Here is a 26,849-nt window from a genome sequence, read left to right as displayed (position 1 = left end):
ACTCCGCCACACACGGTGAGTACAAGAGTGTTACTCTAATGGAGTTTCCGGGGAAAGCTGCTAAAATCCCAAACACGCTTGAATTCTCAGCACAAAAATGTCACTACAGTCCCGGGACTGTGGGAGGTGAGCCCTCCCAGGCGGCTCCCAGACCAAGATGATGGACTCAGGGGTGGAATCAGACACCAGATGAGAATGAGGACGAGGTCGCAGCCCCCAGCCCGCCTCACATAGCAGCCGTCCCACCAAGAGGGCAGCAGGTGCCCTGTTCACCTTTGTCCCCTGGGGTACAAAAAATGTCTCCCCAAGGCACGCGGCTTGAAGAAACCTGAGAGGTCAACAACACAGAGGGAAGCAGCATCTCTCAGAGCCCTGGGACCACAAACCTGAAACAAAACCCTGTCCCATTCCGGTTTCCCACAGCTGACTGGCAGGTGTCCCACACAAAACACTCGAGTGACAGAGCAGTGGACACACGTGCAGAACTCTGGGACAGCAGCAGGGAAGCCCCCTTGGAGGGGCCATCTGACCCAGGAGGGGAAGAAAGAGATGGGTCCGTGCAGGGCGTGCTGGGGCCAACTTGGGACTGGAGAAGAGCCCAGGCAGGCATGGCCCCAAGACCTCTCCCCCAAACACACATACACGCTTGCTCATGCCTGTAGCCAGGGTCCTCCCCGCCGCCTCCACCAGAGCCCATCGCAGGCTGCAGACTGAGGCACAAGTGGAGGCGGGAGCCACTGGCTTCAGGGTGGGTGCAAGGCCACAAGCCCCACCGCCTGCAGCTCCCGCACCTTCCTCCCCAGTGCCACTGACCACAGCACCAGCCTCCCTGGGCCTGTCCTGGGAAGAAGACCAAGCTCTGCGGGGGCAGCCCTGAGGCTGACCTTGACCTCCAGACTTTCTGTCCCCTCCTCAACTGGGAAGTGGCAGCGCTTTGACCCATTCCTGGGACACTTTGAGAATGCAGCAAGGTATGATGGGGTCAGCTGAGCCGAGCACCCCGGCATCCCGACACACTCACCCCAACACTGCCCACTGCACTGACATGCCCCCCACTCGCCCTGACTCCGCAACCACCCCACTCCTCTGCACTCTGGAGGGATTTTTTATTCACTTCCTCTGGAAAACCTCACTCCTGTGTCCGCACTCTCTGGCCCTTCCCCAGCACCGCACACCTGGTGTCCACTAAGTATCTGTCACCGTGGTCCTGGGACCAGCAGTGAGAGCTCGAGAATATCTGAAGGCGCCAGGGACAAGGGGCAACCACAGCACCCAATGTCCAGGGAACTCAAGGGAGGGGGCACCTGGCCCTGCAGTGGCCCAGGCCTGGGGCCTGGCGAGGACAGGTGTGACGGGCGCCGCAGGCCTGAGCTGCAAGAATGAGGAGACACGGAGGCGTTAACAGACTTTATGTGGCTGCCCCAGCAGCAGTGGCAGCCTCCCATGCCTCCTTTCTCCAAGAAGACTTCGCACTCAGCTCTAGCTAGACCCTGGCCAGACTCAGGGACATGAGAGATGAGAGCTTCCTCCAGTCACCAGAAAAGGCAGGCTGTCATTAACATCCCCAAATCTCAAGCCAGGACAGACACTGTCTGTCCGAGGAAAGGACGTGGTCAGCCTCCCCGTGGCACTGGAGGGGCGGAGCTGGGCTCAGAGCCAGGGCCCGGGCAGCTGTGCCTGTGGGTCCCGCAGAGCGATGAGCCGGTCGGCCTCCCTCCAGCCAGACAGCAGAGCCCCGTGCGTGGTGGAGTAAAACGTGCGATGTGTGGCTTCCCCTGCAAACAGTATCTGGAGCTGCAAAGAAAAGCCGGGGTTAGCCGGGCGTCAGGCCGCAGCCTCTCGCCTCTCACTGTGGCTGCAGAGCTGATGGCAAGTGTGTGGCTTTATTGTTCATGAATCCCGCTGAGCTCTGCCGGTCAGGAAGCGTGAGCAAGAATACAGACAGCAGCCACGCCCACGATCAAGAGAAAATGCAAAATGGAAACCCAACAGACGGTTTGGGATGCGATGTTAAGGACTTCACCCAAAACAAAGAGTGAAAACCCAGAGACATGGAAGTTAGGAGGGAAAAAGATTATAAAAAAAAAAAAAAAAAAATGACCATTCCCCATCCAAACAACAAAATCCCACAAAAGAGGGAAGCAGCAGAGGAGAAGAACAGGGAGCAGAGATGATTCCAGGCTTCCTACGAGGTAAGAAAGGAAGGATGCTGCATGGCTTCGGACTTCCCGAGCAGCACTGCAGAACGTGTTCAGAACACTGAGGGACGTGCCCCTCAAACCAGGCTTGGCTCCCCACGCGCGGCTCCTATGGGGTTACGAGTTCCTGGACACGCCTCCCATAGAGAGGCAGCGTCTGTGTCCTGACCTTGAATCTGGGCAGGCTTGTGACCACTGTGTGGTGGGGTGTGGCAGAGTGGCACTTTCTGACATCCTAGCTGGGCCACAGGAGGCGACACAGCTGCCTCCTCCACGGGAATGTCTGGGCCACCACGTGGGCAGCAGCAGCCATACTGTGAGGAAGCCCGAGCCACTCAGAAGCCACAGGCAGGGGGGCCCGTCAGTGTCCCAGCCCAGCGCAGCCACACAAGACAAGCAGCCTCAGACGACCCCCACCCCAACCCCGAGTGACCCTGGCATAGGTCAAGTCTTCCCCACTGAGTCCCCAGACATCATGGACAGAAAGAGATGGCCCCACGTGCCCACCTACAGAGCCTGTCAGCGTAACAAAGTGGTTGTTCCCACCCCTGGGTTTTAGGGTGGTTTGTTTCTTGCTGGCAGGACTGCAACATACAGTCTAAGGGGGGAAGGACATTTCCACACAGGCAAACTTTCTCTAAAACCTCACCTCCCCTGCACCCCCTCATCAGGGAGCTACTGGAGCAAATGTTCCAGAAAGTGCATGCACGGGGCAGGCAGGACACGGGGCGCAGGACAGGCTAGGGCTGTGCGTCAGGAGCTGAAGCTGACTCAGGGGTAGGGGAGGACGTGAGAGAGGACGGAAGGAGTTAGCAGAGTCCAGGCAAGACGGGCACAGAAATCGGAGCCCTGCACACTCCCTCCCTCGTGCACGCAGTCACATGCACTTGCACATGCCACACCTCCACACACCGGCCCAGAGCCTCACAGACACACACGCATAAAGTCTCGCACAGTTGCACACTCGCATCTACAGACAGGGAAGGAACCACAGTGTCCTTGGGGCCTGGAGCAAAGCAGATGACGGAAACACTGAACAGTGGTCTTACGAAGAGCACTGCGCCACACGTGGGGAGGCTGGGGCAGAGGTAAGTGCTGAGTGGGCAGAGGAGGGCGAGAGACCTAAAACCCTGTCTGCCACAGGGAGACTCACCAGGGATGCCAAGAACTGAAAATCCAAGGAGCAACATTATGGAACAAGCAGGCCATGAAGAGATTATAAGGCACTTGGGAAACGGAGCCCTTAGTTTCAGATCATACAGAGGAATTATCATTCATTTTTAACTTGGACAGCTTTGCTATAGTTACACATCCTCCGAGGGCGTCCCGGTCTTTAGAGACCCACTCTGGGGTGTCTGCAGTAAAACGATGTTGTCATCCCATGGTGTGGGGGATGGGCCACGGCTGCCACTGCACAGCGTAAAAGCCACAGGCACAGCCCAAAAGTCTGGCTGGCTCATGCACATACCCGAAGTTCTCCATGACTGAGTGTTTTGTAAAAAGAGGCAGATGCATGTGAGACTTAGAGATGTGGTATTTGGAGCTGAGCCTTGGCTCTGAGGGCCTGGGAAGGGGATGCTGGAGGCCCTTGGCAGCCGCCGTGGTTTGTTAAGTTTGGTATTCGTACCAGCACTGCAGGATTTTCTGATGCTTTAGGCTATGTGCGTATAAAATTCTGATAAAATAATGCATATTTCATGATTCCTAATTTCAGAAAGCACAGCGACCCAGTGCAGGGGTCCCAGCCCCGCCCACGCACGCCTCACCTGTGCCTCTGCGCCGTCCGTGGGCAGGGGCTGCGCCAGCTGGTCGATGTCATCCCCGGTGCTGCCCACGGCCACGTAGCTGTAGGAGCCCCTGGTGTACGGGGCGCTGTGCCAGCGGGAGCGCAGCACGCTCCTGGGCGCAGGGAGCTGGGCGTTTCCTGCGCCCAGAGACACCCGTCAGTGTGGCCCCACTGCCCCTGGCCCCATTCCAGCTTCCCTTTAAGACCCCGCGGTTTAAACTGAAGGAAACTACCCAGGAAGAAAACCTCACCACGAGTGTACTCCTCAGAAGCTCTCCTGTCTTACCGCTTTGCTTAACTCAGGACACCCAGAAACAGAAAAAGGCAATGGAAAGTGTTTGCAAAGCCATTTCAGTTCCTCAGACATAAGAACTGAGTGACCCCACTCGCAGCAGGAGGACTGTCCCTGGAGGGTCAGAGCACCAAGCTCGTTCTTGCAAAGCTGGGCTACTGTCCAGAGATGGCCAGCGAGGAGCCCCCGCGGTGCCCGGCCATACACGCTCCATACCTGTCACCCTGCGAAGCACTTGGGTCAGAGACAGAAGCACGTCCTCGTCGGACAGCGACTCCATGAACTCAGACTCCAGCCCGGCGATGAAGCCACAGAGGACGTGGACAGACCTGCTGGGGAGACACACACTGAGACGACTTGCAGCTCACCTGTGCTCAGCCCCTGCGGTACCCCGACAGCAGGTGTGGCCCACAGCCCACCCTCCGGGGTTCCAGCCCCCAGGGACTGTGAGGCCACAACCCTTTCCACAATGCTGAGACAGTGTTTGCTTTTTCTACTCTGTCAACATCCACACTGGCGTGCAAGGTCCACAGGAGTGAACGGCTGTCCCTTCCCAGAATTGGGACCAGCACATGGTGTCCTGCCATGACACATACCCCATGAAAAATAAATAAAGGAACAAAAACACCAAATTCACTTGAGAATGTCCTAGATGAAGCAGCGCACATCATTAACTGTATTAAACCTCGAGTTCTGCTACACGCTGGTGTGGCACCGTCTTCAGGACAGCCTTGGGCGGTGGCTGGAGTTGCCAACTGCGCAGCTCCTTTCACAAACACCATTTCTACTTAAGAGAACGCGACCGGTATTCAAGCTTGGGTGTGTGGCAGGCAGGTTCTCGAAAACGAGCAGTGTGTCCATCGCGAGGAAAGCAACTGCAAGCATCTACTGCCTATGAGGAAATTTAGGTGCTCAAGCAAAAATTACAATTTTAGAAAACTTGTATCTGCCACCAACAGCTCGATAGGTTCCCAATACCAAGAGACTTTCCTGAGATCCGTGGTGATATTAATAAACATAATTCTTCGCGGTCGTACATGAAACAGATCAGTGTCTGGAATGCCCAAGCTCGGGACGGGTGCACGACCCATTCAACGTGCGGCACAGGCAGAGTTCGGAGCACAGACGTCCATGACAAGCTTCCCGACTCCACACGGTGCCTAGCCCAGGAGGAGCGACTGCATCTGCAGTTTCGGTGCCATTTCACAGAACACCCGCAACCATCTGAAGACTAAGCACAACCCCTTCTCCAGACTGCGTGTCTGAGTCAAGATGTGTCATCCGCTTCAAGTGGAATGAGGCACGGCCCCACCACCTTCCAACAGCCTTGAGAGCCAAGCTGTCCGGGGCCACCCCAGACAGTAGAGGGGAGAAGAAAGGCAAAACATCACTACTCTCCTCGCTAAACTTTGTTTAAGAAATATAGTTATTTTTATTTAATAAACGTTAACATGATTTCATTTAAAAGTATAATGGGGCCCTGAATGGCTCAGTCAGGTGACCGACTCTGGATTTCAGTTCCGGTCGTGATCTCAGGGTCTTGAGACCGGGCTGCATGCCAAGCTCTGCGCGGAGCGTGGAGTCTGCTTGGGATTCTCTCTCATCCTCTGCCCCTCCCCTCTCTCAAAAACGATGCTAACATGGTATAGATTTACTCAGTTTAAAGAATAAGCATTTGGGGTGCCTGGGTGGTTCAGTCGTTAAGCATCTGCCTTTGATCCTGGGGTCCTGGGATCCAGCCCTGACTCAGGCTCCCTGCTCAGCAGGGAATGTGCTTCTCTCTCTCCCTCTGCTCCTCCCCTGCTGTGAGCTCTCTCTCTCTCTCTTTCTGTGTCTCAAATAAATAAATATAAAATCTTTTAAAAAATTTTTTTTAATTTAACCGTTTTCATTTCTAGTGTGGTAAATGTACAGACACAACCACCTAACGGACACTCTTTGGAACCCTCAGTATTTTTAGAGTATGAAACGGGGTCCAGAGACCACAAAGTGTGAGGGCCACCATCCTGGACCACAGAGCGTCCTGAGAGCTGTGGTCTCCACCAGTGTCCTGAGCACAGGCCACAGAGCCAGGCATGGGGCAGCTGGCCGAGCACGCCAGCCACCGCTCCACTACGCATGCGCAGCCCTGGGTACCTTTCCAAGCCCCTGGATGTCTGCCTTCTCTTCAGTGCAAAGGACACGTGTGGGTCCCCTCCTAGGTGGGAGGGCCCCACGCACCCAGCTCCTTTGGCTGTTGGGGATGAGCTTTGCTGGAAGGCATGCCTGAATTTTGTCCTCCAGGCCCAGAATATGGTCTCCAATCCTGCCACATCTGTGCATCTGTGTGTGGAAACTTGGACTCTCATCTGCCAATCGACTACCACACACTGGCTACGTCTTTGGCTCTTATGGGAAAAATCGTCCCTCTGTCCCTAAATGATTCGTGCTCTTGTTTTCTGAGTTGACACCAAGCCCACGTAGACTGCTTGATCCATGCGTCATAGCCAACTAACTTAGCCATGGATGGGTCTTTGATTCCTGAGTTATAAGGAAACACAAGGGTGTTTCCTCAATTACTGCATCAGGTTGAGATACTGTCTCCCAGTTACAGACCCTTCCATGTTTCAAATTCCTTCTGTAACCTACACACCCCAGCTTCCTGGGAATTTCAGTAAACACTTTCTTACTGATTGAACACGCCCTCCCGGCCACAAGCTCATTCTAGCACTTAAGACACACCAACAGGCTGCCTGCAAGAGGCTTCCATCCAGCCCTGCAGTGGTTAGAGCCCCAGTGTCCGTCATCAGTGCCCTTGGGTGCCCTTGGAAACCCACCCAGAAATGCCCCAGAAATGCCTCCCAGTGAATCAACAGCCAAACTAAGGCCAACGAACCAGCTCCTCAATGCTGGTTCTGAGCGGGTCCTCAGAGAGACTCAAGTAGCATACATACTCAAAGGAAGGCAGGACCAAAAAGCCAATGAGCTTCTTGAACCAGATGTGCCGCAGCTCAGACGTGACGTCCTCCAGGGGTGACGTGTCCTCCCATACCACCTGGATGTACTGGCAGTCTGGCTCCCAGAAGGGCTCCTCAAACTCCAGGAAGATTTTGTTGTTCGTCCCAAAGCCCATCTTCCTGATCGCTTCTGCCTTCTCAGTGGGCAGTGGTGGTTCAAAGAAGGTGTCCAGATGTTCTTTAAGAAAACCTGGAATTCACAAGTGGACTCAACTTACACCACATAAATCTCATAAACTGGAACTGACAGCCACAGGAACCCATCCAGATGCCCATCAGAGGAGTCAGCAAAAGGAGGCATCCAGAGCCCATGTCTACTCGAGACCCACACCAGCCCCAGCTCAACTGGGCTCCCAGAAATCGGGCTGGCTCTGGCCACTGGGACTCGGCCTCAGTAATCAACACCGCAGTGGAGGGACGTGAAAGGCCCATGGCCACCTGCTCAGGCAAGGACAGTTGTCATGCCCCACCCAAACTGCTCTGTAGGACACTGTCTCACTTCGAAACCTATCTGCCTCTCAATGTCTGCAGACCCCGCTGCTCCAGGATAGTGTGGAGAAGCACCACAACACACAGGCTCTCTCCAGAAGCCACAGGAAAAATAATCTGCATGCCAAAAAAATTTAATTCTGGGCCAGAGTCAGACAACAAGATGGACTGTTTGCAGCACAAGCCAGTCTCCTTACAACACAGGTAACCTGCAAGCCGGTAAGAAAAGGACAAACAGCCCAGGAGGAAACAGACCCACAGAGGCTGCAAGGGCCCACAGACGGGTCCCATGCCCCCACCACAGTCCCATTTTCCCAGACCCTCAGCCTGGCAGCTCCCACCACCATGATTTATGCCACAGATACAGTCACACAAGTGTTTGTGTTTCCACCACACAGATGGAAAATGCTTTGTGAAACAAAAAAAGTGAAAATAGGCTGAATTTCCATCAACTAAGGAATATTCAGCAACGACCCTCACGTACAAGGAAATACTACGTGCCTATAAAGTGTGACCGGTGTCCCCGCTCCCGGTGAGCCACACCAGCAGACACAGTGACGCATCCACTGGTGAGAGCGGGGGCCCCGCAGGCAGCACTGCAACACAGACGCTGGCGGGGCGGGGGTGGGGTGCTGACTGGGGCGCACTGACAGACGTCGGATGAACCTAGAAAGCAGGGGGCGGCAAACAGAGCAGCAGAAGACGATGCTCGTACGTCCAGTGTGGTTGCACGTGTGGGAGACAGGAGCAGGGTGCTGAGCGAGCTAACCACAGCCGCATCCCGTCCCAAAGGAACCCCGGGAACCCACATCTTCCGTCAGCTCGGGCCCTGCCAGCTTTGTGAACCTGCACAACTGACTGCTGTCATTCCATCCACCTCTGTCCAAGAGGACAGGGAGATACACGCCCCCAGCTGCCTGCGGGGTCAGTGAGACGGCACAGGCCCAGCTCAGCTCAGCCGCCTCCACCTTTTGTCAAGTCGCCGAAAGAGCTTCTGTCTCGGGCGTCAGATCTAGAATCAAACAGAACCGTGTGCTCGAGCCATTCCTTGATTACACCAGGACGGAACCTGAGAACTGGCTCTCACACCCACTTCCGTCTCCAAGAAAGCCCAGCAGGGGGAACCGGAGGCCGTCCGCCTTCCCATAACCGTCCCTGGAAGGAGCAAGACACACGTTTTCTCTCACTGTGAAACTCAATGCCAAAGCACGCAGCTGCTACAAACACGAGAGAATAATCCTGTTGGGAGCTAGACTGAAAACGGGAGCTACCACCGGACCCGGCCCTCCAGAGCCTGCTGCCGGGGCCCCGGGGGTGGGGGAACCAAAGGGAACCCCGACGGGGCAAACGGCTTTACCTAAGGGCACAGTGACGATGACGTGATGTGCAGGGAAGCAGGCTCCGTCCTCGCACTCCACCAACACTGGAAACGTCTCCCCGAGAGACGAGGCTTCCTTGAAGGACCCATTCCAGTGAACAGTCTTCACAGGCTTGTTAAAAACAATCACGTCCTCTGGCAAGGAGGCCATTATGTGGTTTGTGAGCCCCTGGTAGCCCCTAGGAGACACAGAGGTGTGGGCGTTTTCAGAGGAAGCTGCCATCGGAGGAGGCCCTGCAGGGAAGTGGGAGGAGGGCAGGATCTCCTCGGGAACACAGACACCACTGCCCAGGCTGACAAGGGGATCAGGTGAGCGTGAGCAAATGGAGGTAACTGAGGGTTCCTCCCCACCCACCTGGAACCTGCTTCTGATCACAAATGCCCTCCCCTGCCGGGAGCCTTGGGGTGGTGATGCCAGAGAGCCCAGCGGGACAGTCCTGTGAGGGCCTCTTGAGTGCTCGGTGGGGGACAGCCACCCGCCACAAGGGTGGGCTATCTGTCCATCACAGAGGCTGGAGCCTTACGCAGCACTTAGCACATGAGAAGCCTCATAAACAGGGGAGGAAGAAAGCGTGATGAGAGGTACGGCCTTCTTTTAATCATCTTTTCTTGAAAATAATTCTTTTTCCCCAGTGAGCGAAACTAGAGAAACAAACAGGCAATCTCTCTGAAACGAGGAAGACCAATGGCCTCCTGGCCTCTCACCCTTCCCCTACTTCCCGAAGCTCAACCGGTAAATGGAAAGGGTCCCAGGGTGCATGGAGGGGAACCAGAGTACCTGGACAGGGACCAGGGTCCATAAAGGGGGGGAGGCTCAGAGGGGACCTGGGTACATGGAGAGGGTCCCAGGGTACATGAAGGTGGACAAGGGGGTATGGAGAGAAGCCTGGGTGCCTGGAGGCGGCGCACGGAGGGCTGACTCGGTGGGTGGGACATGCACATACCCAGGAAAGGTGCAGTCCAGCCCTGGCAGCACAGTGTACTCCCCAAAGGGCACGAGGGCCACCAGGTCCATGCTGTGGGTCCCGCTCACACAGCACTCCACGTTGAAGAAGCTGTTGAGGACTGCCAGCTTGAGCTTCCTGGTCTCCTCATCCTCGGGCCAGCTGGCCGCACGCTGACGGATCTCCTTCTTGAGGTACTCCCCAACACTGGGCACTGGGGCATCCGCCATGTGTAGGAACTCCCGAGTCTGGTCTATGAGACCGTAGAACAGACTCGCCATCTCCACTACCAGCTCACGGCTCACACTTACCCCAGAGCTGCCATAGGACACGGAGGGCAGGCCCACATGACCCCCAGTTTCGGTCAGTTGGTTCTCCTCTGACAAGTCCTTCTCCCTCAGCAGCTGGTACTTGGCAGCCAGCTGAAAGACCGGGTTGCCCTGTGAGGGCCCGTGGATCCAGTGGGCACCCAGCTCTACCACACCACCTGGCAGGGGCAGCAGATGAGACTTGGAGGTTCTCTCCCCACAAAGGCCAACCCTGAGCCCTTCTCCTGGACCGCACCAGCCCCGCCCTCCCCAAACATGCTCTGAAAGCCCCAACAGAGGACACAGGGTCCCTGAAGACTACAGTCCTAGGGCCTGCTCAGACCTAGTTTTAGGGGAACATTTGGCCTGCGCCCGCCTTCAGAGGACATTTAGAGAGCCGCTACGGGGGCAGAAGGGGTGCCTGGGGGTGACCCGGAGGCTGGAGGAGGAGCTCCTCGAGGGACACAACCAGAAGGACTGCAGAGACACAGGCTACCCTCCCCGGCAGGGGCCGGCCCTGCCAACGGGACGGCTGAGTTTCGGGCACCAGTGAACTCGGCCTCATTCCTGGGCGGGGCGGGAGGGGGGAGAGCGGGCAGGCAAGGCTTCCGGGTCGGCCAACCCCGGGTGCAGGGCTGCCCCGGAGCGGCAGAGCCCGGGCCGCACCCGTTGGGCTCCGGAAATGGGCTCGGGGAAGGGGTTCCGGGAGAGGCCGTTACCGAAGCAGCGCTCCGAGCGGATGCGGCCGCCGGCGCGGGCAGTGGCCTCCAGGACCCGCAGCTGCGGGAAGGCCGGGTGGCGGCAGAGCCTCTGCGCAGCGCCCAGCCCCGCGATTCCGCCGCCCACCACCAGCACCCGCGGGGCGCGGCCCGAGCCCTCCGCGCGGCCTTCGCTCGACTCCATCGCGCCGTCCCGGGCAGTCCCCGTGCGCCCCCGCCGCCCCAAAGCGCGGAGAGCGCAGAGGATCCCCGGCAGGGGCGGGAGGTGGGGCGCGGGGCGGGGCTGGAGGCGCAGCAATGGGGATGGGTGGGACCGGGTCCGCGCACCCGGAGGCCGGCGACCGGACTGGGGGCGGGGGCGAGCCGGGACCCGAGCGATAGGGAGGGGCGGGGCGAGGGCTCGAGGCGGACGGGAGGGGAGGAGTTGGAGGCGGGGCGATGGGGGCGGGGCGAGGGCTGAAGTTGGGAGAGGCGGGTCTGGAGGCGGGGCGATGGGGAGGGGCGGGGCGAGGGCTCGAGGTGGACGGAGGGGCGGGACGGAGCTGGAGGTGGACGAGCGGGGCGAGGAGGGGCGGAGCGATAGCGAGGGGCGGGGCGGGTAGGTGGAGCGAGGAGCACGGCGGAGGCCACGCCCGGGCTGCGCCCACACCACGTGACCGTATGGGCTGGGCCTGGGGCTTCCGCGAGAGACACCGCCCACGTTTGGGCCGCGGGGCGGAGTGTGGGCGAGCGCCGCTGGGTGGGAGTGTGCCCGCCGTCGGCCTGTGCGGGGCGCGGGCCTGCTGCTGGCCGGCGTGGGCGCGTGTCCCCTCGGAGGGCGGATGGCGCCGGCCGTGCGGGCGGCTCGTGTCTCCTTCCGAAGGAGACGTGGGGGAGGCGACCAGAAGGTGGAGGAGGCGCCTCTCTCCTGCCGCCGAAAAGCGCGGTGAGCGCCTTCGCCCGGGACCCCGGGGAGCCTATGGATGAAAGTCCGAGGCGGGCAGTGGTGTCAGGGTGGGGCGGGGAGAGCTGAGCGCGTCCGAAGTGGGGCTCTTCTGAGTGTGTGTGGGCACAGGAGTTTATACACACGAGGTACAAAGTTCAAGAGAAAGGGGCCCCTTCCCCGCCACCCGCCCCAGGAGACATTTCGTGCGTATTCAAGCACGCAGGCCTTTCTAGAGAACTGCCCTAATTCAGGGAGGTCTGTTCTCTACTGTCTTGTGAGGGTTAGAAAGCTTCTGCCCTCTGCCCAAAGGCTTTCCTGTAACAGGGTGTTAGGGCACGTCATTCCTTCTTAGTCATGCGCTAGATCCTGCTGTCCTAACCCACTGGGAGGCTTCCGTGGACTTTGTGGCCCCGTGTTCCAGCCAGTGAGGGTGGCCGGGATGGGAGGCTCTGCAGCCTTCAGCTACCACTCCTAAGTCAGCTCCAGACTGGGTAGATGGTCTCTGTCTGGGTTTTCCCCTCTCCATGTCCCAGAGGATTCCCTCCTGTCCCCCTGTGCGGGCTCTCCTCGGCCATCTATTCTTGTTTCTTAATTCACTCACCTGTTTGGGTGAAACTGAGAAGAGGTGTCTGGGAGATCATTTTTTTATAAATACTGCGAACCTGAAAATGTCTTGGTTTCGCCCTCACACTTGATTTGTAGTTTGCCTAAGCATAGAACTCTAGGTTAGAGACCTCCTCCTGCAGGCTGTGAAGGCATTGTCTCATCCCTTCTAGGAGTGCGGTTAGGAAACTCACAGGCAAGGGCACCTGGGTGGCTCAGTGGGTCAAGCATCTGACTTTCAGCTCAGGTCATGATCTCAGGGTCATGGAGTTGAGCCCTGCGTTGGGCTCTCGGTTTAGTAGGGAGTCTGTTTGTCCCTCTTCCGCTCTCCATCCCCCCATTCGTGCGCGCTCTCTCTCTCTCTCTCTCTCAAATAAATAAAATCTTTAAAAAAAAAAAAAAAAAGAAGAAGAAGACTCACAGGCACTCAAATTTATAATCCTTTACCACAGTGGCTTGTTCTGCCCTTCAAATATTTAGGATCATTTGCTGAAATTTCACAGTGTGGTGCCTCCATGTGCCTGGACTTTCACTATGTTGGGAACTCAAAGTCTGGAAACTCTGTCCATCAGTCCTGGGAACTTCTTTCATGGGTTATTTCACTAATCAGTTGTTTCCACCAATGATTTATCCCCCATGTGCTGTTAAGCTTTCTCAAATTCCTACTCTAGGGGCACCTGGAGGGCTTAGTCATTACGTGTCTGCCTTCGGCTCAGGTCATGATTCCAGGGTCCTGGGAACGAGCCCTGAGTAGGCTCCCTGCTCAGCAGGGAGTCTGCTTCTCTCTCTCCCACACCCCCTGCTTGTGCTTCCTCTCTCACTGACTGTGTATGTGTCAAATAAATGAATAAAATCTTAAAAAAATAAAATGAAATTCCTACTTTAGGACATCAGAGGTTCCAGACTGAACCCTGGATGCTCAGCGTATTCGCTCCTGTTTTCCATCTTTACCTGTTGCTCTGCTTTCTGCAGGATTTCTCCCCATGAGGCTTTTGTTTTTGTTGTCACAGAGTTTAATTTCCAAGAGTTCTTCTTCCACACATGTCTGTTTTTAGAGAAATGTGCTGTTCTTCAAGGAAGCATGTCTGAGGATATAAAAAGAAACTCTGAAGTGGCATTCTCCTGCTTTGGGAGGTTTGCTCCAAATTGTTTCTTCTGTTTCTATCCTCCAGGAAGACACTTTACACGCAGGCGAATAGTGCCTGTTTGCTCATGAGGAGGAATAGGCCAAAGGGATGTTTGGAAATAGGTTTGTAAGTGGGGCTCATTGAATTTGAGCTTGACTCTGCACTGCTCAGGGTGGGGAGCTGTTAAATGGGGAACCCCCCATCAGTATCTCTAAGTCCTTCCTTTGGGCTGGCCAGGCTCCCCAGTAAGGTCTTCCAGTATTCTTCCTGCAGCATATAGGTCTGGCTGCTAGTATTTTTGAAGCCAAAGAATGGACAGGAGTGGGGAGGGTCAGCATTCTGGGTGCTGGAGACCCACCTCCAACTGTGCCTTCTTCCAGAATCCCTCTGTGCAAAGACAGATGTCCAAGCTGCTGCCAGAATGGCCTAGGGCCAGTACTGGTAATTGAACAGCTTCTTAAACATGAGGGAACCTGTTCAATAAATTCAAGGTGCTCAGAACTTGCCCCAGAATAAAGACAAATCCCCCTTATGGCATTCAGAAAATGGACATAGAAATATACATAAATATGTGATTCACAGTGAAACATACATGCAAGGGGTGCATGGGTTTTTGAAGAATGATGTTGGGAGAGGTGTTGCCATTGGCAGAAAGTGGTGTCTGAAAATCCTTGCAGAGTGCCCAGACCAAGGCTGCCCCCTCTCCTGATACTGAACGGTTTCTGTGGCTGGTCATATAAGAAACCAAGCAGGTCAAGGTGCCCATGAGTGACTGCCAGGAACGGCCTGCTGTCATTCTGCACCCATCCCAGCTCCCCAACACGGTCGTTGACAGCTGGCTGTGCACTGCCCCCCGACCCAGGGCTTGCGTCACTGTCGCACAGGGAAAGCTCCTAGGTGACAACACCCGTCAGACTGTGATCCTCCTGTGAGGTAAATCCTGAGTCCGATGGCTTGCACCTGGCTGCTGCACAGCCCCCAGGTGGGGACACAAAGCCCTGGGCAGAAACCGGAGGTCATGGGGACCCAGAAGTGGGCTGCAGCACTGGGCCTCGGACCATTTCACAGAGCTGACTGCCTGACCCCTGGCCTTGTCACTCAGCCCGACACCTCAGGCAGTCTGACTGAGTCCGCATATGTTTGGGTGCAGTCACCCTGCCCCCAGTGTCACCTGTTTGTTGAGAGGAACAGCTCTCTCTTTGGGGGAAAATTTACCCCCTGCCAGCTCCCGAAGCAAAGCTGCTGGCCCCTGGGGATTTCCTTCTCAGAGGTTCCCCCACATGACTTCTGATTCCCCCCAGGGTTCAACTCAACAGTGTCACTGTGCTGCGGCCAGTGTCCCAGATGTCTGGTCTACCACTGGGGATACTTCAGCCCACAGATTAAAGATTCTTTGAGGCCCCAAACTCAGCAAAGTGGCTGCTGTTGTCTGGGTTTCTCACAGGTATGCCTATGGTGAGGGCAGGTGGTGGAACCTGAGAGGCCCAACGGTTACCAAAGTGGCCTGTTCTTTTCCTACTCAAGACTGTTTGTGAAATAACCAAGCGGTATTTCACAGCAAGCTGGTAATTTATTCAATGACCAGAGAATGGAGAGGAGGAGCTCAAGCTCTGAAGGTATCTTCTTCCTGATTTGGTCTCATGGTCAGGGTTATATGGGGTTAGGGTAATTAAAGGGCTGGTAAGCAAGCTGACTAGGGGTTTTTTAGGGAAGAGGAAGAGGTGCTGTCTTGGATTCAGACTGCCACCTCTTTTTTTCCCTTAAATGGGTGCAGGTGGATTTGTCAGTGCACTAATAGGTGTTTGGCGTTTTTTTTTTCAAGATTTTATGTATTTATTTGGGAGGGGGCAACACAGCAGGCAGAGGCAGAGGGAGAAACAGACTCACTGCTGAGCAGGGAGCCCGATGGGCTCGATTCCAGGACCCTGAGATCATGACCTGAGCTGAAGGCAGAGGCTTAATCAACTGAGCCACCCAGGCTCAGTGTCTTTGTTATGACAATGACATGGTCATGATCCTGAGGTCACCTGCAAGGTTAGTGCAGTGTCTGAACTGAATCAGACTGGTCCAGAACTGGGTCAGTGGGGCTTCTTTGGAGTTACGGCTTCTGGCACCTTAGTTTCTGGTGGCAAGCAGCACCTGTAAGCAGGGCTGGAGACGTGGGTTTTTGTGGGCTGTTTGGAGCTTACTGGAGTCTCGAGTGAAATGCCCACTGCCCCTGACGAGGCAGCCCTATGCCACCTTCAGGGATTTGACTGTGGGACCGTGAGGGACATATCTGTATGCTCATCCTTGGGTGAAAGAAGCCTCCTAGCACGGGCCATGACCACTTTCAGCAGACCAGCTGGCTAGACGCTGCCCTCTCCAGGTGACTACAATGACTCAAGGCTGCAGCCCCATTTTCAGGTTGCACCGTCACTGTCCTTGCCCTGTGAACTGGCTCTATCCCCCTGAAAATTACCCTGTGTTATGTTTTCTGCTATCCTGTCCCTTTATAGTCTGCCAGTGGTCACCCAGCAGTTGGCCCTAGTGCGGGTATTCCAACACTCGCTGACACACTGCCTGTCCGGTCATAGGGATTCTAGTACGTAGGAAGTGTGTCCGCATTTCCCTAGTGAATAATGATATCGAGCACCTCTGTGTGTGGGCACTGGCCACTTGCATATCTTTTTTTTGTTGTTTTAAGATTTTATTTATTTGTCAGAGACAGAGGGAGAGAGAGCGAGCGAGCACAGGCAGATAAAGAGGCAGGCAGAGAGGGCGCCTGGGTGGCTCAGTGGGTTAAGCCGCTGCCTTCGGCTCAGGTCATGATCTCAGGGTCCTGGGATCGAGTCCCGCATCGGGCTCTCTGCTCGGCAGGGAGCCTGCTTCCCTCTCTCTCTCTCTCTCTGCCTGCCTCTCCATCTACTTGTGATTTCTCTCTGTCAAATAAATAAATAAATAAATCTTAAAAAAAAAAAAAAAAAAAGAGGCAGGCAGAGGCAGAGGGCAAAGCAGACTCCCTGCCGAGCAAGGAGCCCAGTGTGGGATTCGATCCCAGGACCCTGGGATCATGACCTGAGCCGAAGGCAGCTGCTTAACCAACTGAGCCACCCAGGCGTCCCCCACTTGCATATCTTTATTGGGGAAATTTCTGTCCGATCCTTTTTTAAAAGCTTACTTTTTTATAGTCATCTCTGCACCCAACATAGGGCTCAAACTCATGATGCCAAGAACAAGAGTCTCATGTCCTTCCAACTGAGCCAGCCAAGCACCCCTCCTTTGCCCAATTTTTAATGGTTTGTCTTTTCATTATTGATTTGAACATGTTCTTCAGATATTCTAGAAAGAAAACCCTTACCAGATATATGATTTGCAAAACGTTTTCCCATTCTGGGGGATTGTCCTTTCACTTTCTTCATGGTGTCCTTTGAAATACAAAAGTTTTTAATTTTGCTGAGGCCCACTTACAGATACATATATATGAAAATTAATGATGGGAAACCTCACAGAACGGAGTCAGGAGGCCAGAGGGGGAGCCATATGGCTCCATGGTGAGCACAGAACCAACTGTGAGTTACAGACCCCAACAGAAGAGCCCTCAGCAGGAGACAATCAACCACGGCCCCACCAGAAGAGGTGAATCTGCATCCGCCACCAAAACTGGCCCACCCCTGCGCGAGGCGAGGAAGCCCTCGGAGGCTGAGCACCGACGCGCCGTAGCGGAAGTAACGCAGGTGCACGTACTGGTAACACTGTAACAGTCACTGAGTCACTGGTAACACTGTAACGAACTATGCGTGACGTCGAACTCAGAAGCCACCAAGCTGCTGGCGGGGAGCACCGGCTGAGCGCGTCCTTCCAGTACACGCGTCTCCCGGGTTTTGGTGGCTTCACGCGGCTGAACAACCCTCGGCGGCGCGCACCCCGGCGCGGAGACGCGGGCCGAGGTCACACCGCGGGAAGCGCCGCTCGCTAAGGGCGGCGTCGGTACCCCCGCGGGGCTAAAGCCAGGGTCTTGGGGCCACGGTCTTTTTTTTTGGTTAGATTTTTATGTATTTCACGGAGGGAGTGAGAGAGGGCGCGCGCCCGCGCCGGGGGAGCGCAGGGGGAGGGGAGAGGCAGGCTCCCCGCGGAGCAGGGAGCCCGAGGCGGGGCTGGGGCACAATCCGGGACGCGATCCTAGGACCCGGGAACCAGGACCCGAGCGGAAAGCAGCCGCACCCCGGACTGAGTCGCCAGGCGCCCCTTGCTGCCCCCGCCTTCTCCCGTCCACGCGCTTCCTTCCGCCGCGGCCCGTTCGTGCCCCGCAAACCCGGCTTCCGCGGACTTCGCGGGGGTCCCGGCCCCGCGCCGGCGGGCTGCGGGGCGGGAAGCGCGTCCCCGGGGGCGTGAGGCGTACCGAGCCCGGGTTCCGCCAGCGACTCCCCCTCCTCCCCCGCCTTCGTCCCGGAAGTGGGGCAAGGGCCGAGGGCCAAAGGTCAAGAGGCGGCGCCGGCTCGCCCGGGGGTCTCTGCGGGCCGCAAGAGGCCGCCGGGCGTGCCCTCCGGGGTCCTCCGGGCTGCTGCCCCACGGCTCGGGGTCACCGACGGCCAGCACGGGGCTGCGGCACCCCACCAGGCCAACCCTGCGAACTCCGCTCCCGGACCCCGACCCCGCCCACCGCTTGCCACGCCCCTTCCGCCGCCCGCTGGTCTCGCGAGGCCGGCTCGGAGTCGGGCCGGGCCCGGACTGGTGCAGCCGGGGGCGGCTCCGCGGGGCGGGGCGAGCGGCGGGCGGAGCGGGGCGAGCGGCGGGCGGAGCGGGGCGAGCCGTCCCCTGAGCGCCATGGCTGCCCTCCGCGCCCTGATGCCCCGCGTCCGCGGCCCGCTGCGCCCCCTCCCCGGCTCCGCGGCCTTGCGCCCCTTCTCCTCGGGTGAGTACGCGACTGAGAGCGCGTGGGGGTCCGGTACCGCGGCCGCACCCGGGACCTCCGGACCTCACTTCAGGGCCTGACGCCGGCCTCCCCCGGCACCCCCGTGCCTCGCCCTGGACCTCACCGCCTCCACCGGCCTGACCCCATCGGCCCTCCCCCTCCTCCCTGTGCACCCAGGGCCCGGCCCCCGCGGCTCTGCTGTTAGGCTGGGCCCCCCTTCCAGCACCTGCTGCCTCAGCGTGCTGACCTCTGCGGTTACAGGTCCCCCCCCCCCCCCCCCCCCCGGGGGGGCGGCCCCGCCGGGGCCCCGCCCCCCCCCCCCCCCCGTTGCGGGACTCGGGATCACGTGCTAAGACCTCTAGCCTCTTCAGTTTGGTTGTTGGTGAAATTCCGCGGGTTTGCAGGACTTGGAGAGAATGTGCAGCTGGGGCCTCTAGTTGGCAAAGTTGTGTCCCGCAGCGCCTGGGACGCAGGCCTGCCCACGGCCACTGGTTTTCCGACTCTTGTCTCCCCCAACTGGCCCGGCCTGTCCTCCCCTCGCTCAGCCCTCGAGCTAGGGCCGCAGTGTTCCTGAGGCGCTCTTGGCCCTGTGTCTGGGGGGGCGTGCCTGCATCCTTCTCCCTCCCGGGTGTCCCTGTACCTGCCCGGCTACCAGAGCCTGTTGATTTTCCCCGGAGCTCTCTTTGCTGACGGGTGTCTGCGGGTCCTGACCTGCGGTCAGCAGTCCTGTCCTGGGTTGCATCAGGCTGCTGCCAAGCCTCTCACTTGCATCCCTCCCCACCAGACCCTAGCGTGAGTGCCCACAGGCACACAGACCTGTGGCTTCCGAGGTTGTCCTTCTTCCTCTCCAGGCCATGCTGGCCCCGAGTCAGCAGCCTGCCTGCCCCTCTGGCCTGTGAGGCACCTCTCCCCAGTGTGTGTGCCTCCCGCTCTGCTCCGTGCACACACAGCTCGTTGCCTCACCCAGCTGCAGTCTGTGGAGGGAGCCCGTTTCCCAGCCCTCGCTTCTGCGGAATCCCAGGGTATCTGCAGAGTGCGTGCAGGGAGGTGTTCAGACTCCTATGAAGGTAGAGAGCGGTGCAGAGGCCACCGCGAGGCTGAGAGCTGTGGGCTGCTGCCCAAGGACTGGGCGGGGGACGTGTTGGGGTCACCCTGTCCACTGACCTGTCGGAGGCCTGCTCGAATCCCCTAGGTGCTGGCTTTCAGTACATCATCGCAGAAAAGAAGGGGAAGAATAGCAGCGTGGGCTTCATCCAGCTGAACCGCCCCAAAGCCCTGAATGCCCTCTGCAACGGCCTGATCACGGAGCTCAACCAGGCCCTGGAGGCCTTCGAGGAGGACCCAGCCGTGGGGGCCATCGTCGTCACGGGTGGGGAGAAGGCGTTTGCAGGTGCGCCAGGGGCTGACTGTGGCATGTGGCATTGTGAACAGACTTACCCCTGCGTGGTGGCATCAGAAAAGTCAGGGCAACTCAGGGTTGACTTAAACATCGTGGAAACAGACACAGAGCCGCTCTGCCTGTTTAACGTCCTTGGCAATCAGGTTTTGTATGTGTCGGGGCTTAAGTGACTGATGAATTAGCCCTGCCTTCCGAGTCTAGCTTGCATCAGTTTCCTGTCCCGCAGTCCCTCTGTGTCCACTTCGTCAGCACATAGCATGGCGTGTCGCCGCAGTCTCTGCTGCCCAGCTCTGTCCAGGTGGCCAGCACTGCGCAGGGCCTGCGTCGTTGGCCATTCGCAGCAGCCCCCAGTGCCTACATGTGCTGCACACTCATAGCTCCCTGAGGGTTTGGGGGTGCAGCAGTCCTCGGGTCCCTGCTCTCTGGTAACTGGGACTTGTTTCCACCCCCAGCCGGAGCTGATATCAAAGAGATGCAGAACCAGACGTTCCAGGACTGTTACTCCAGGAAGTTCTTGAGCCACTGGGACCGGCTTGCACAAGTCAAGAAGCCCATCATAGCTGCTGTCAATGGCTACGCTGTGAGTGTCAGACCACGTCTCCTCTCAGTGCACCGGGAGGCGTGGGATAAGCTACCTTGATTTTGAAAAGGCCGGAGCGAAGTTACAGTTCCGCCGTTCCTGCTGAGGGACGTCACAGATCCAGGACGTGCAGAGCAGAGGCGCTGTAACACCAGCTTTCCTTAGCGGGTGTTTGCTGTGGGCTTTCGCATTCTCAGCCCTGCCCGTGGCCCCTGGGCCCCTGCGACTCCTAGGAATCTCCCCCTTCTGCTGGGCTGTAGGCCACACGTTGCCTTCTCCGTGTGGTTTCAGTGGCTCCAGCCTGCTCTGCACCTGCCACGCTCGAGAGCACACTGTCCTCTGTGTGGTGTCTGGGTCTCTGGGCACGAGGACACCCGATCGTGGTGAAGCAGTGACGGCATCTCAGCTCGTGACCAGCTGGTAAAGCTCCCTGTGGATAAGGCAAGGCCAGCCAGTCAGGTTCATTGGGCCCCAGTCGAGCGTGCTGGTTTGTGAGCTCTCTGTGGCTGCCGTCGAGCCCCCACAGCAGAGCAGAGACTGGGGGCCCCAAAGCGGAGAGAGTTTGCCGCAAGGCCCTTCACAGAGGGGGTCACCAGCTCAGCCAGTTTTAAGTAACTTGTGGAAACACTTAAGTGACTTTGTGTATCTGGTAGTCTTTGCTGTGCCCTGGGCTGTGTTCGTTTTGATGGGAAATTCATATAAGCAAATGGAGTGACTCTGACCGGTGCCTGGTGGCCCCTGTGTTTTACAGCTTGGTGGAGGCTGCGAACTTGCTATGATGTGTGACATCATTTATGCTGGAGAAAAGGCCCAGTTTGCACAGCCGGAAATCCTGCTGGGAACCATCCCAGGTAGAGTGATAGCGTCTCCGGCATGAACGCTCCTGGCCATTCTCCAGAATCTGCCCACGTCTCAGGAGCTCGTGGCCTTTTCCAGTCACAGACCAAAGCATGCAGCTTGCCGGTGACGAGGGACCTGGGCTGTGGTCTGCGCGCGCTGGTGGTGGCCGCCTGTCTGTGCCCATTGCTCCCCCTGCCGACCAGCACACTAAGCCCGGGGGACACAGCAGAGCTCAGAGAGTGGCCCAGGGGGCCTTAGGTCCAAGCAGGCTCCACTGATGACTGCCAGATTGAGTGAGTGTCAGACACTATTAGGGAAGGCTGGCCACATCCCGCATTGTCACTGCAGTGACGCCTGCTTGTGACCCACGGTTCAGCAGAGCAGGGAATCTGATCCCCCACAAGTAGGGTGACGGGAGCCATGGTCAGACAGTGACTCCTCTGTACCCTGGGGGCTACCTGATGAGAGCTCTGGGCTTATGGCCCCACAGGGTCTCTGCCCTGCAGGTGGAGCCTGGAGCCCAGAGCATCTGCTGAGCAGCTGTCAGATCCGCAGAGGGTGTTGAGTTGGCCAAGGATGAGCACAGCCTTGCATGATGCTGTGCTGGCCACTGGGCTGTCCCTGTCCCAGGGCCCAAGGTCTCCGCTTCACTGAGGCAGCGCCTGAGTCTTGGATTGTAGGTTTCTCCATCAGGTGGTCCCTTTGGCTCACCCGGGCAGCCCGGGGTTCTCTGTGGGGCAGACAGAAGACGGGGCCTCAGGTGGGACAGACAACAGGGCCCGGGTATCCCTGTGGGGCAGGTGGACGACGGGGCCTCCGCGTCAGTGTAGCCAATGATGGGGCAGACCTCTCCTGCTCCAGGTGCAGTAGGTCGGGTGAGCAGGAGGGGGAGCGGGGCATGTGGAAACCAGCACTGGGCCAGAAGGCCACAGTCAGAGCAGCTTGGGAGGTAGAGCCCTTGCTCTTGCTTCAAACTCTGGGGGGAACGGGCCATGATCAGAGGCCACCTCAGCTGCCCTCCAGGTTGGACTGGGCCAGGGCTACACGGACACTGAGCTACACGGACCCAGTGTGCCGGGCATGGGGCCCAGTATGAAAAGGAGGCTCCCCTGAAGTTTCTTGGGTGGTCTCCTTTCTGCCCACCTGCCCCACCCAAGGAGCCCATCTTCATCCCTCAGAATTTGCTGGACGTGTGTCCGTGCCATCTGGGCTTGTACTAGCCATGAGCCAACTATGACCGATAACTCTCTGCCCCTGCAGGTGCAGGGGGCACCCAGAGACTGACCCGCGCTGTTGGAAAGTCATTGGCCATGGAGATGGTTCTCACTGGTGATCGGATCTCGGCCCAGGAAGCCAAGCAAGCAGGTGTGGGCCAGGGCCACCCCACGGAGCCAGCTGCCTGGGGAGCTGGGTGGAGAGGTTGGTGGGGGCTGCGTCCAGGTGTGCCCGTGGGTGACAAGCACCGTCATCTCGGGTGTCCTGAGAAGCCAGGGCACACGTGCCTTTGTTTTTCTTTGGAATGCCACCCACAAGAGAGTAACTAAAATATACATCAACTTCAGGAGTCAAAACATTCCTGTTTCCCTAGCCGAATGTCAGCAGTAAGGGATCTCCGAGACCTTTGCAGGCACACCCTGTCTCCGCCCCAGGGGACCTGCTTTCCCTCCCTGTTGGGGTGTCTGTGAGTGCGTCGACATGGCCCCACCTCAGGGACGGTGTGGAGCCTGGGTCCCCACAGCCCCAGGAGCAGCACCGTGACTGGGAGAAGCACAGTCAGGACCATTTGCACTCCTGTTTACCTGTTCGTGTTTTAGGTCTCGTAAGCAAAATATTTCCTGTGGAGAGACTGGTCGAGGAGGCCATCCAGTGTGCTGAGAAAATCGCCAGCAATTCTAAAATCGTACTGGCAATGGCCAAAGAATCCGTGAACGCAGGTAGGGGTTCTGCCAGGAGGAGGTTTTGTGCAGGCCGCCGGCAGGGGCTGGTCTGGAGCCGTGCTGCTCAGCCGGTCTTCCGAGGCCACCCTGGCCGGAAATCGGGAATATTGTTAACGTCGGGATCCCGGCTTTTTGTAGAGTTCCGGTCTTCGGGTGCTTGCTCATAGACTTCCTGAAATGTTCTGAATTGTCCTTGGTATTAGGACCCAAGAGAGGAGCTAGCCTGAGGGACAGAGAGTGACAGGCACTGGGGTGCAGGGCGATGGCCGGGAAGGACAGGACGATCCCTCAAGTAAAGGCAGTTCTGGCTGCCGAGAAGCCCGGCTCACCTGCTGGGTCCCGGTGGAAGGTGTTCTCTCCTCAGCCGCTCTGCCCGCAGCCAGGTGGCCACACGCGCCCACGGGACACCAGTGTGAGCCGCAGCGGGAGACACGCTGCTCCCGTTGCTCTGGACTCACAGAGCCACCGCCTCTCTGAGCCTTGCCGAGAGCTTCTTGAATCTTAGCATAGCAGATTGTGCTCAGCATTGGGGGAGCGCTCCCCAGGGCCGCTTGTTGAGAAGGCCGCGAGCCCGGGCCGGCCGCCGAGTCACTCGGGTGTGAGTGCTCTTCTGCAGGGAGGCAGGCCCCTCCCGGTGGCCGCCAGCCTTTCGTTGGCTGAGCTGTTGTTCCTGACGCATCCACAGGGATGAGCAGGTAGCATTTGCTTACACGGTGGACACTGCCATGCGTGGAGACGGCCAGCAAGGCCACAGTCAGAGGCCTCACCGCTCACCCCAGGTGCTCAACCAAGAAAGACCCTGCGCCTTCGCTGGAAGGACGACCCACAGCAGTGGTGGTCTTACTGCCCCGGACTCTTCCGGCACACTGTTCCTGTTGCGGGTTCTCATCCTTAATTTTCATGTCTTTTAAAACGTACTTAGTTCTGGGGTGCTTGGGTATCTCTGTCCGTTGAGCACCTGACTCTTGGTTTGGGCTCAGGTGATGATCTCGGGGTCATGGGATCGAGCCCAGGTCCGGCTCTGCACTCAGCAGAGTGTCGGCTTGTGACTCTCCCTCTGCCCTCCCCCGTCTCGTGCATACACGTGTTGTCTTTCTCTCTCAAAATAAAATCTTTAAAAAATGAAATCCATGTAATTGTGCAGGCTCTCAGGTCCAGTTGTGATTACTGGACAGAGTTAGCCTCCGCACCCTTTACTCAGTTCCTCGTGCTGCTCCTCTTGGGGCTATGGGAGTCGCAGCCAGGACAGGGCCTTTGAGAAGGGGGTGCTTCCCAGGCTCCCATCCAGATCCCGGCGAAGTGAAGGTTCACGTGGGTCAGCGGGAAGTGTTTCCTGTCATCATAAAAAAAGTTGCCTATACCCACATCTAACACCTGAGTTCTTGACTTCAAGCTTCTCTTTTTCAGCTTTTGAAATGACATTAACAGAAGGAAACAAGCTGGAGAAGAAGCTCTTCTATTCAACTTTCGCTACCGTGAGTAAACATTCGGTGGAGGTAACAGGTGGGCCAGCCATAGAAATCCCTGGAAATTTCCTTGCAGGTTTTTTCATTAAATGCTATTTCTCTTTGGTCAAACTGTTTGCTTTCCCTATAGCCAGATCAGATGTGTCCTGTCCGTGAGTACAGTGTGCAGAAGCTCACGCGTATTTGAGGTGACTTCCTGCTGTGTGGGGTCTGACGACTCGCACACTTAGGCAAAGAGTGCTTGTGTCCCGTGCAGGGCATCTGCGCCCGTGGTGTTGGTATCCTGTGTCATGCCGCTTACCTGGAGTTCAGGTGTATCCTGACGCCATCTCTGAAGCTTCATGTCAGGGTTTTCTAGGATTTGCTAGTCACTGAAAGGGAGTCTTTGTGAGTCATTAAAACCCACCTCTCCGTATCAGAAAGTCACGTTTAGTTGTTTTGTGGAAGAGAGTAGAAGTGACTGCAGCTGTTGAAGTGAAGGTGTGTGCGTGTGCACACGCAGGTGGCAAACGCGTGAGTGGCCCCACCAGGTGCGGCTGAAGCTCTCTGCGGAATGAGAGTTTATCGGACACACAGTGTGGTGGTTCCTGGAGGCTCACACCGAGGGACGGGGAGGGGCATAGACAAATGGCACTTCTAGATGCCGTTTCCAGGGCAAGGTCAGGGAACCCAGGCGGTTCTCAGGTTCCCAGGCAGTCCTGATGCGGTACCTCCCGCCTGTGCTTCTCCACTCTGTGGAAGTCCAAGGTTCTGAGGACCCGGCCAGACTGATCAAACCCCACAGACGGCCAGAGCCTGGCGCCTTGACTCTCTAGGAAAACGTGACCGTCCATCTCCTGTTTCCCATTTCCCACCAGGAAGACCGGAAGGAAGGGATGACCGCGTTTGTGGAAAAGAGAAAAGCCAACTTCAAAGACCAGTGAGCATCACTGCCTCTGCCTTGAGCCCTCTACTTAAAGACAAGTTGCAGTCTGACCGTCTTAGAGCAGATAAATCCTTCTCTTGTAAAGGGCCTCACAGGTGACACCAGTTTCTCTTCCAGTCGGGCTCTTGCTCCCCGGGGTGGCGGGCCGTCTTCACCCAGCGGCCATGAGAACCCAGGCGGGGGCGTGTTCACGCTCTGACTGAGTCTGTTCTTCTTAATCAGAAGTTACGGAGGCGCCTGGGTGGTGCAGTGGGTTAAGTGACTGACACTCAGCTCAGGTCATGTCTCAGGGTTGTGGGATCGAGCCCCACGGAGGGCCCTGCTCAGCAGGGAGCCTGCTTTAGGTTCTCGCTCCCTCTGCCCCCCCCAACTTGGGTGTGTGTGCTCGCTTGCCCACTCGCTCAAATCAATAAAAATCTTTCTATCAGTTCTGCTCATGAGCCTTTGGTGGTGTGCTCAAGTTTTTACTTGATTTCAGGACCTGAGAGATAGTTCAGTGCCAGACACTCACTCTGTTCAGTGAGCGGCGTTGGGCTGGAAGCGCGTCCCCCATGTGGTCACTGCAGACTCACAGCCGGTGAACGGGACCGCTCAGAGGGCGGGTGCTGCCGACAACGTGGCAGACGCTGGGCCTCTCTTCTCTGGAGGCCAACGCCACTTCGCTCTTCAGACTTCTGTTTTGTCGTGCTAGACCACAAGCAGACACGTCTGTCAATCAGTCCCCTGGCACACTCCCAGGTTAACCGTCATTAACAGTTGTGTAGCTTTCTAGATGCTTCTGTGCACACACATGCAGACACACACGGGATAGCTGCTTTCTTACAGAAAGGGCTGGTGCGTCCACACCTCTGCACAGTGCGGTGATCCATTACCTTCCGCTCCGGGCCCACAAGTGCACCGTCCCGTTTGCCCATCATCCCGTCATCGTGGTGACGTCTGAAACATAAAGCTTACTGTCTAAGTGGTCTTTAAATGCCCCGCTCAGCGGCACCACGGCCATCCCCACCATCTGTCCCAGCACTGCTTCGTCCCCAGAGACACTG

General features: G+C 57.4%; 2 protein-coding genes across 3 annotated transcripts; one reads left to right on the top strand and one right to left on the bottom strand.

The window, feature by feature from the left end:
- Positions 1 to 1,394: 1,394 nt before the first annotated feature.
- PAOX (polyamine oxidase) lies at positions 1,395 to 11,439 on the bottom strand. 2 transcript variants are annotated; one of them, XM_059398906.1, is made up of 7 exons: positions 11,111 to 11,439; positions 10,084 to 10,570; positions 9,119 to 9,318; positions 7,210 to 7,462; positions 4,493 to 4,608; positions 3,965 to 4,122; positions 1,395 to 1,794 (listed from the first exon to the last, which is right to left on the bottom strand). In XM_059398906.1, exons 1-7 carry the CDS (start codon positions 11,292 to 11,294, stop codon positions 1,651 to 1,653), a joined length of 1,542 nt encoding a protein of 513 aa, XP_059254889.1. In that variant the 5' UTR covers positions 11,295 to 11,439; the 3' UTR covers positions 1,395 to 1,650. The 2 variants fall into 2 exon arrangements, with proteins under 2 accessions (XP_059254889.1, XP_059254890.1); XM_059398907.1 differs by having other exon boundaries at positions 4,493 to 4,605; positions 11,111 to 11,438.
- A 7,071-nt stretch (positions 11,440 to 18,510) lies between these two features.
- Positions 18,511 to 26,246, top strand: ECHS1 (enoyl-CoA hydratase, short chain 1). The gene is made up of 8 exons (XM_059398905.1): positions 18,511 to 18,659; positions 19,852 to 20,049; positions 20,511 to 20,638; positions 21,390 to 21,489; positions 22,739 to 22,843; positions 23,293 to 23,412; positions 24,823 to 24,890; positions 25,739 to 26,246. Exons 1-8 carry the CDS (start codon positions 18,572 to 18,574, stop codon positions 25,802 to 25,804), a joined length of 873 nt encoding a protein of 290 aa, XP_059254888.1. The 5' UTR covers positions 18,511 to 18,571; the 3' UTR covers positions 25,805 to 26,246.
- The last annotated feature ends 603 nt before the right edge of the window (positions 26,247 to 26,849 follow it).

Source organism: Mustela nigripes, chromosome 4, assembly GCF_022355385.1.
Source record: "Mustela nigripes isolate SB6536 chromosome 4, MUSNIG.SB6536, whole genome shotgun sequence".
Taxonomy (NCBI): domain Eukaryota; kingdom Metazoa; phylum Chordata; class Mammalia; order Carnivora; family Mustelidae; genus Mustela; species Mustela nigripes.
Note: the sequence above shows the minus strand (reverse complement) of the source record. Positions and strands in the feature narration are given on the sequence as shown.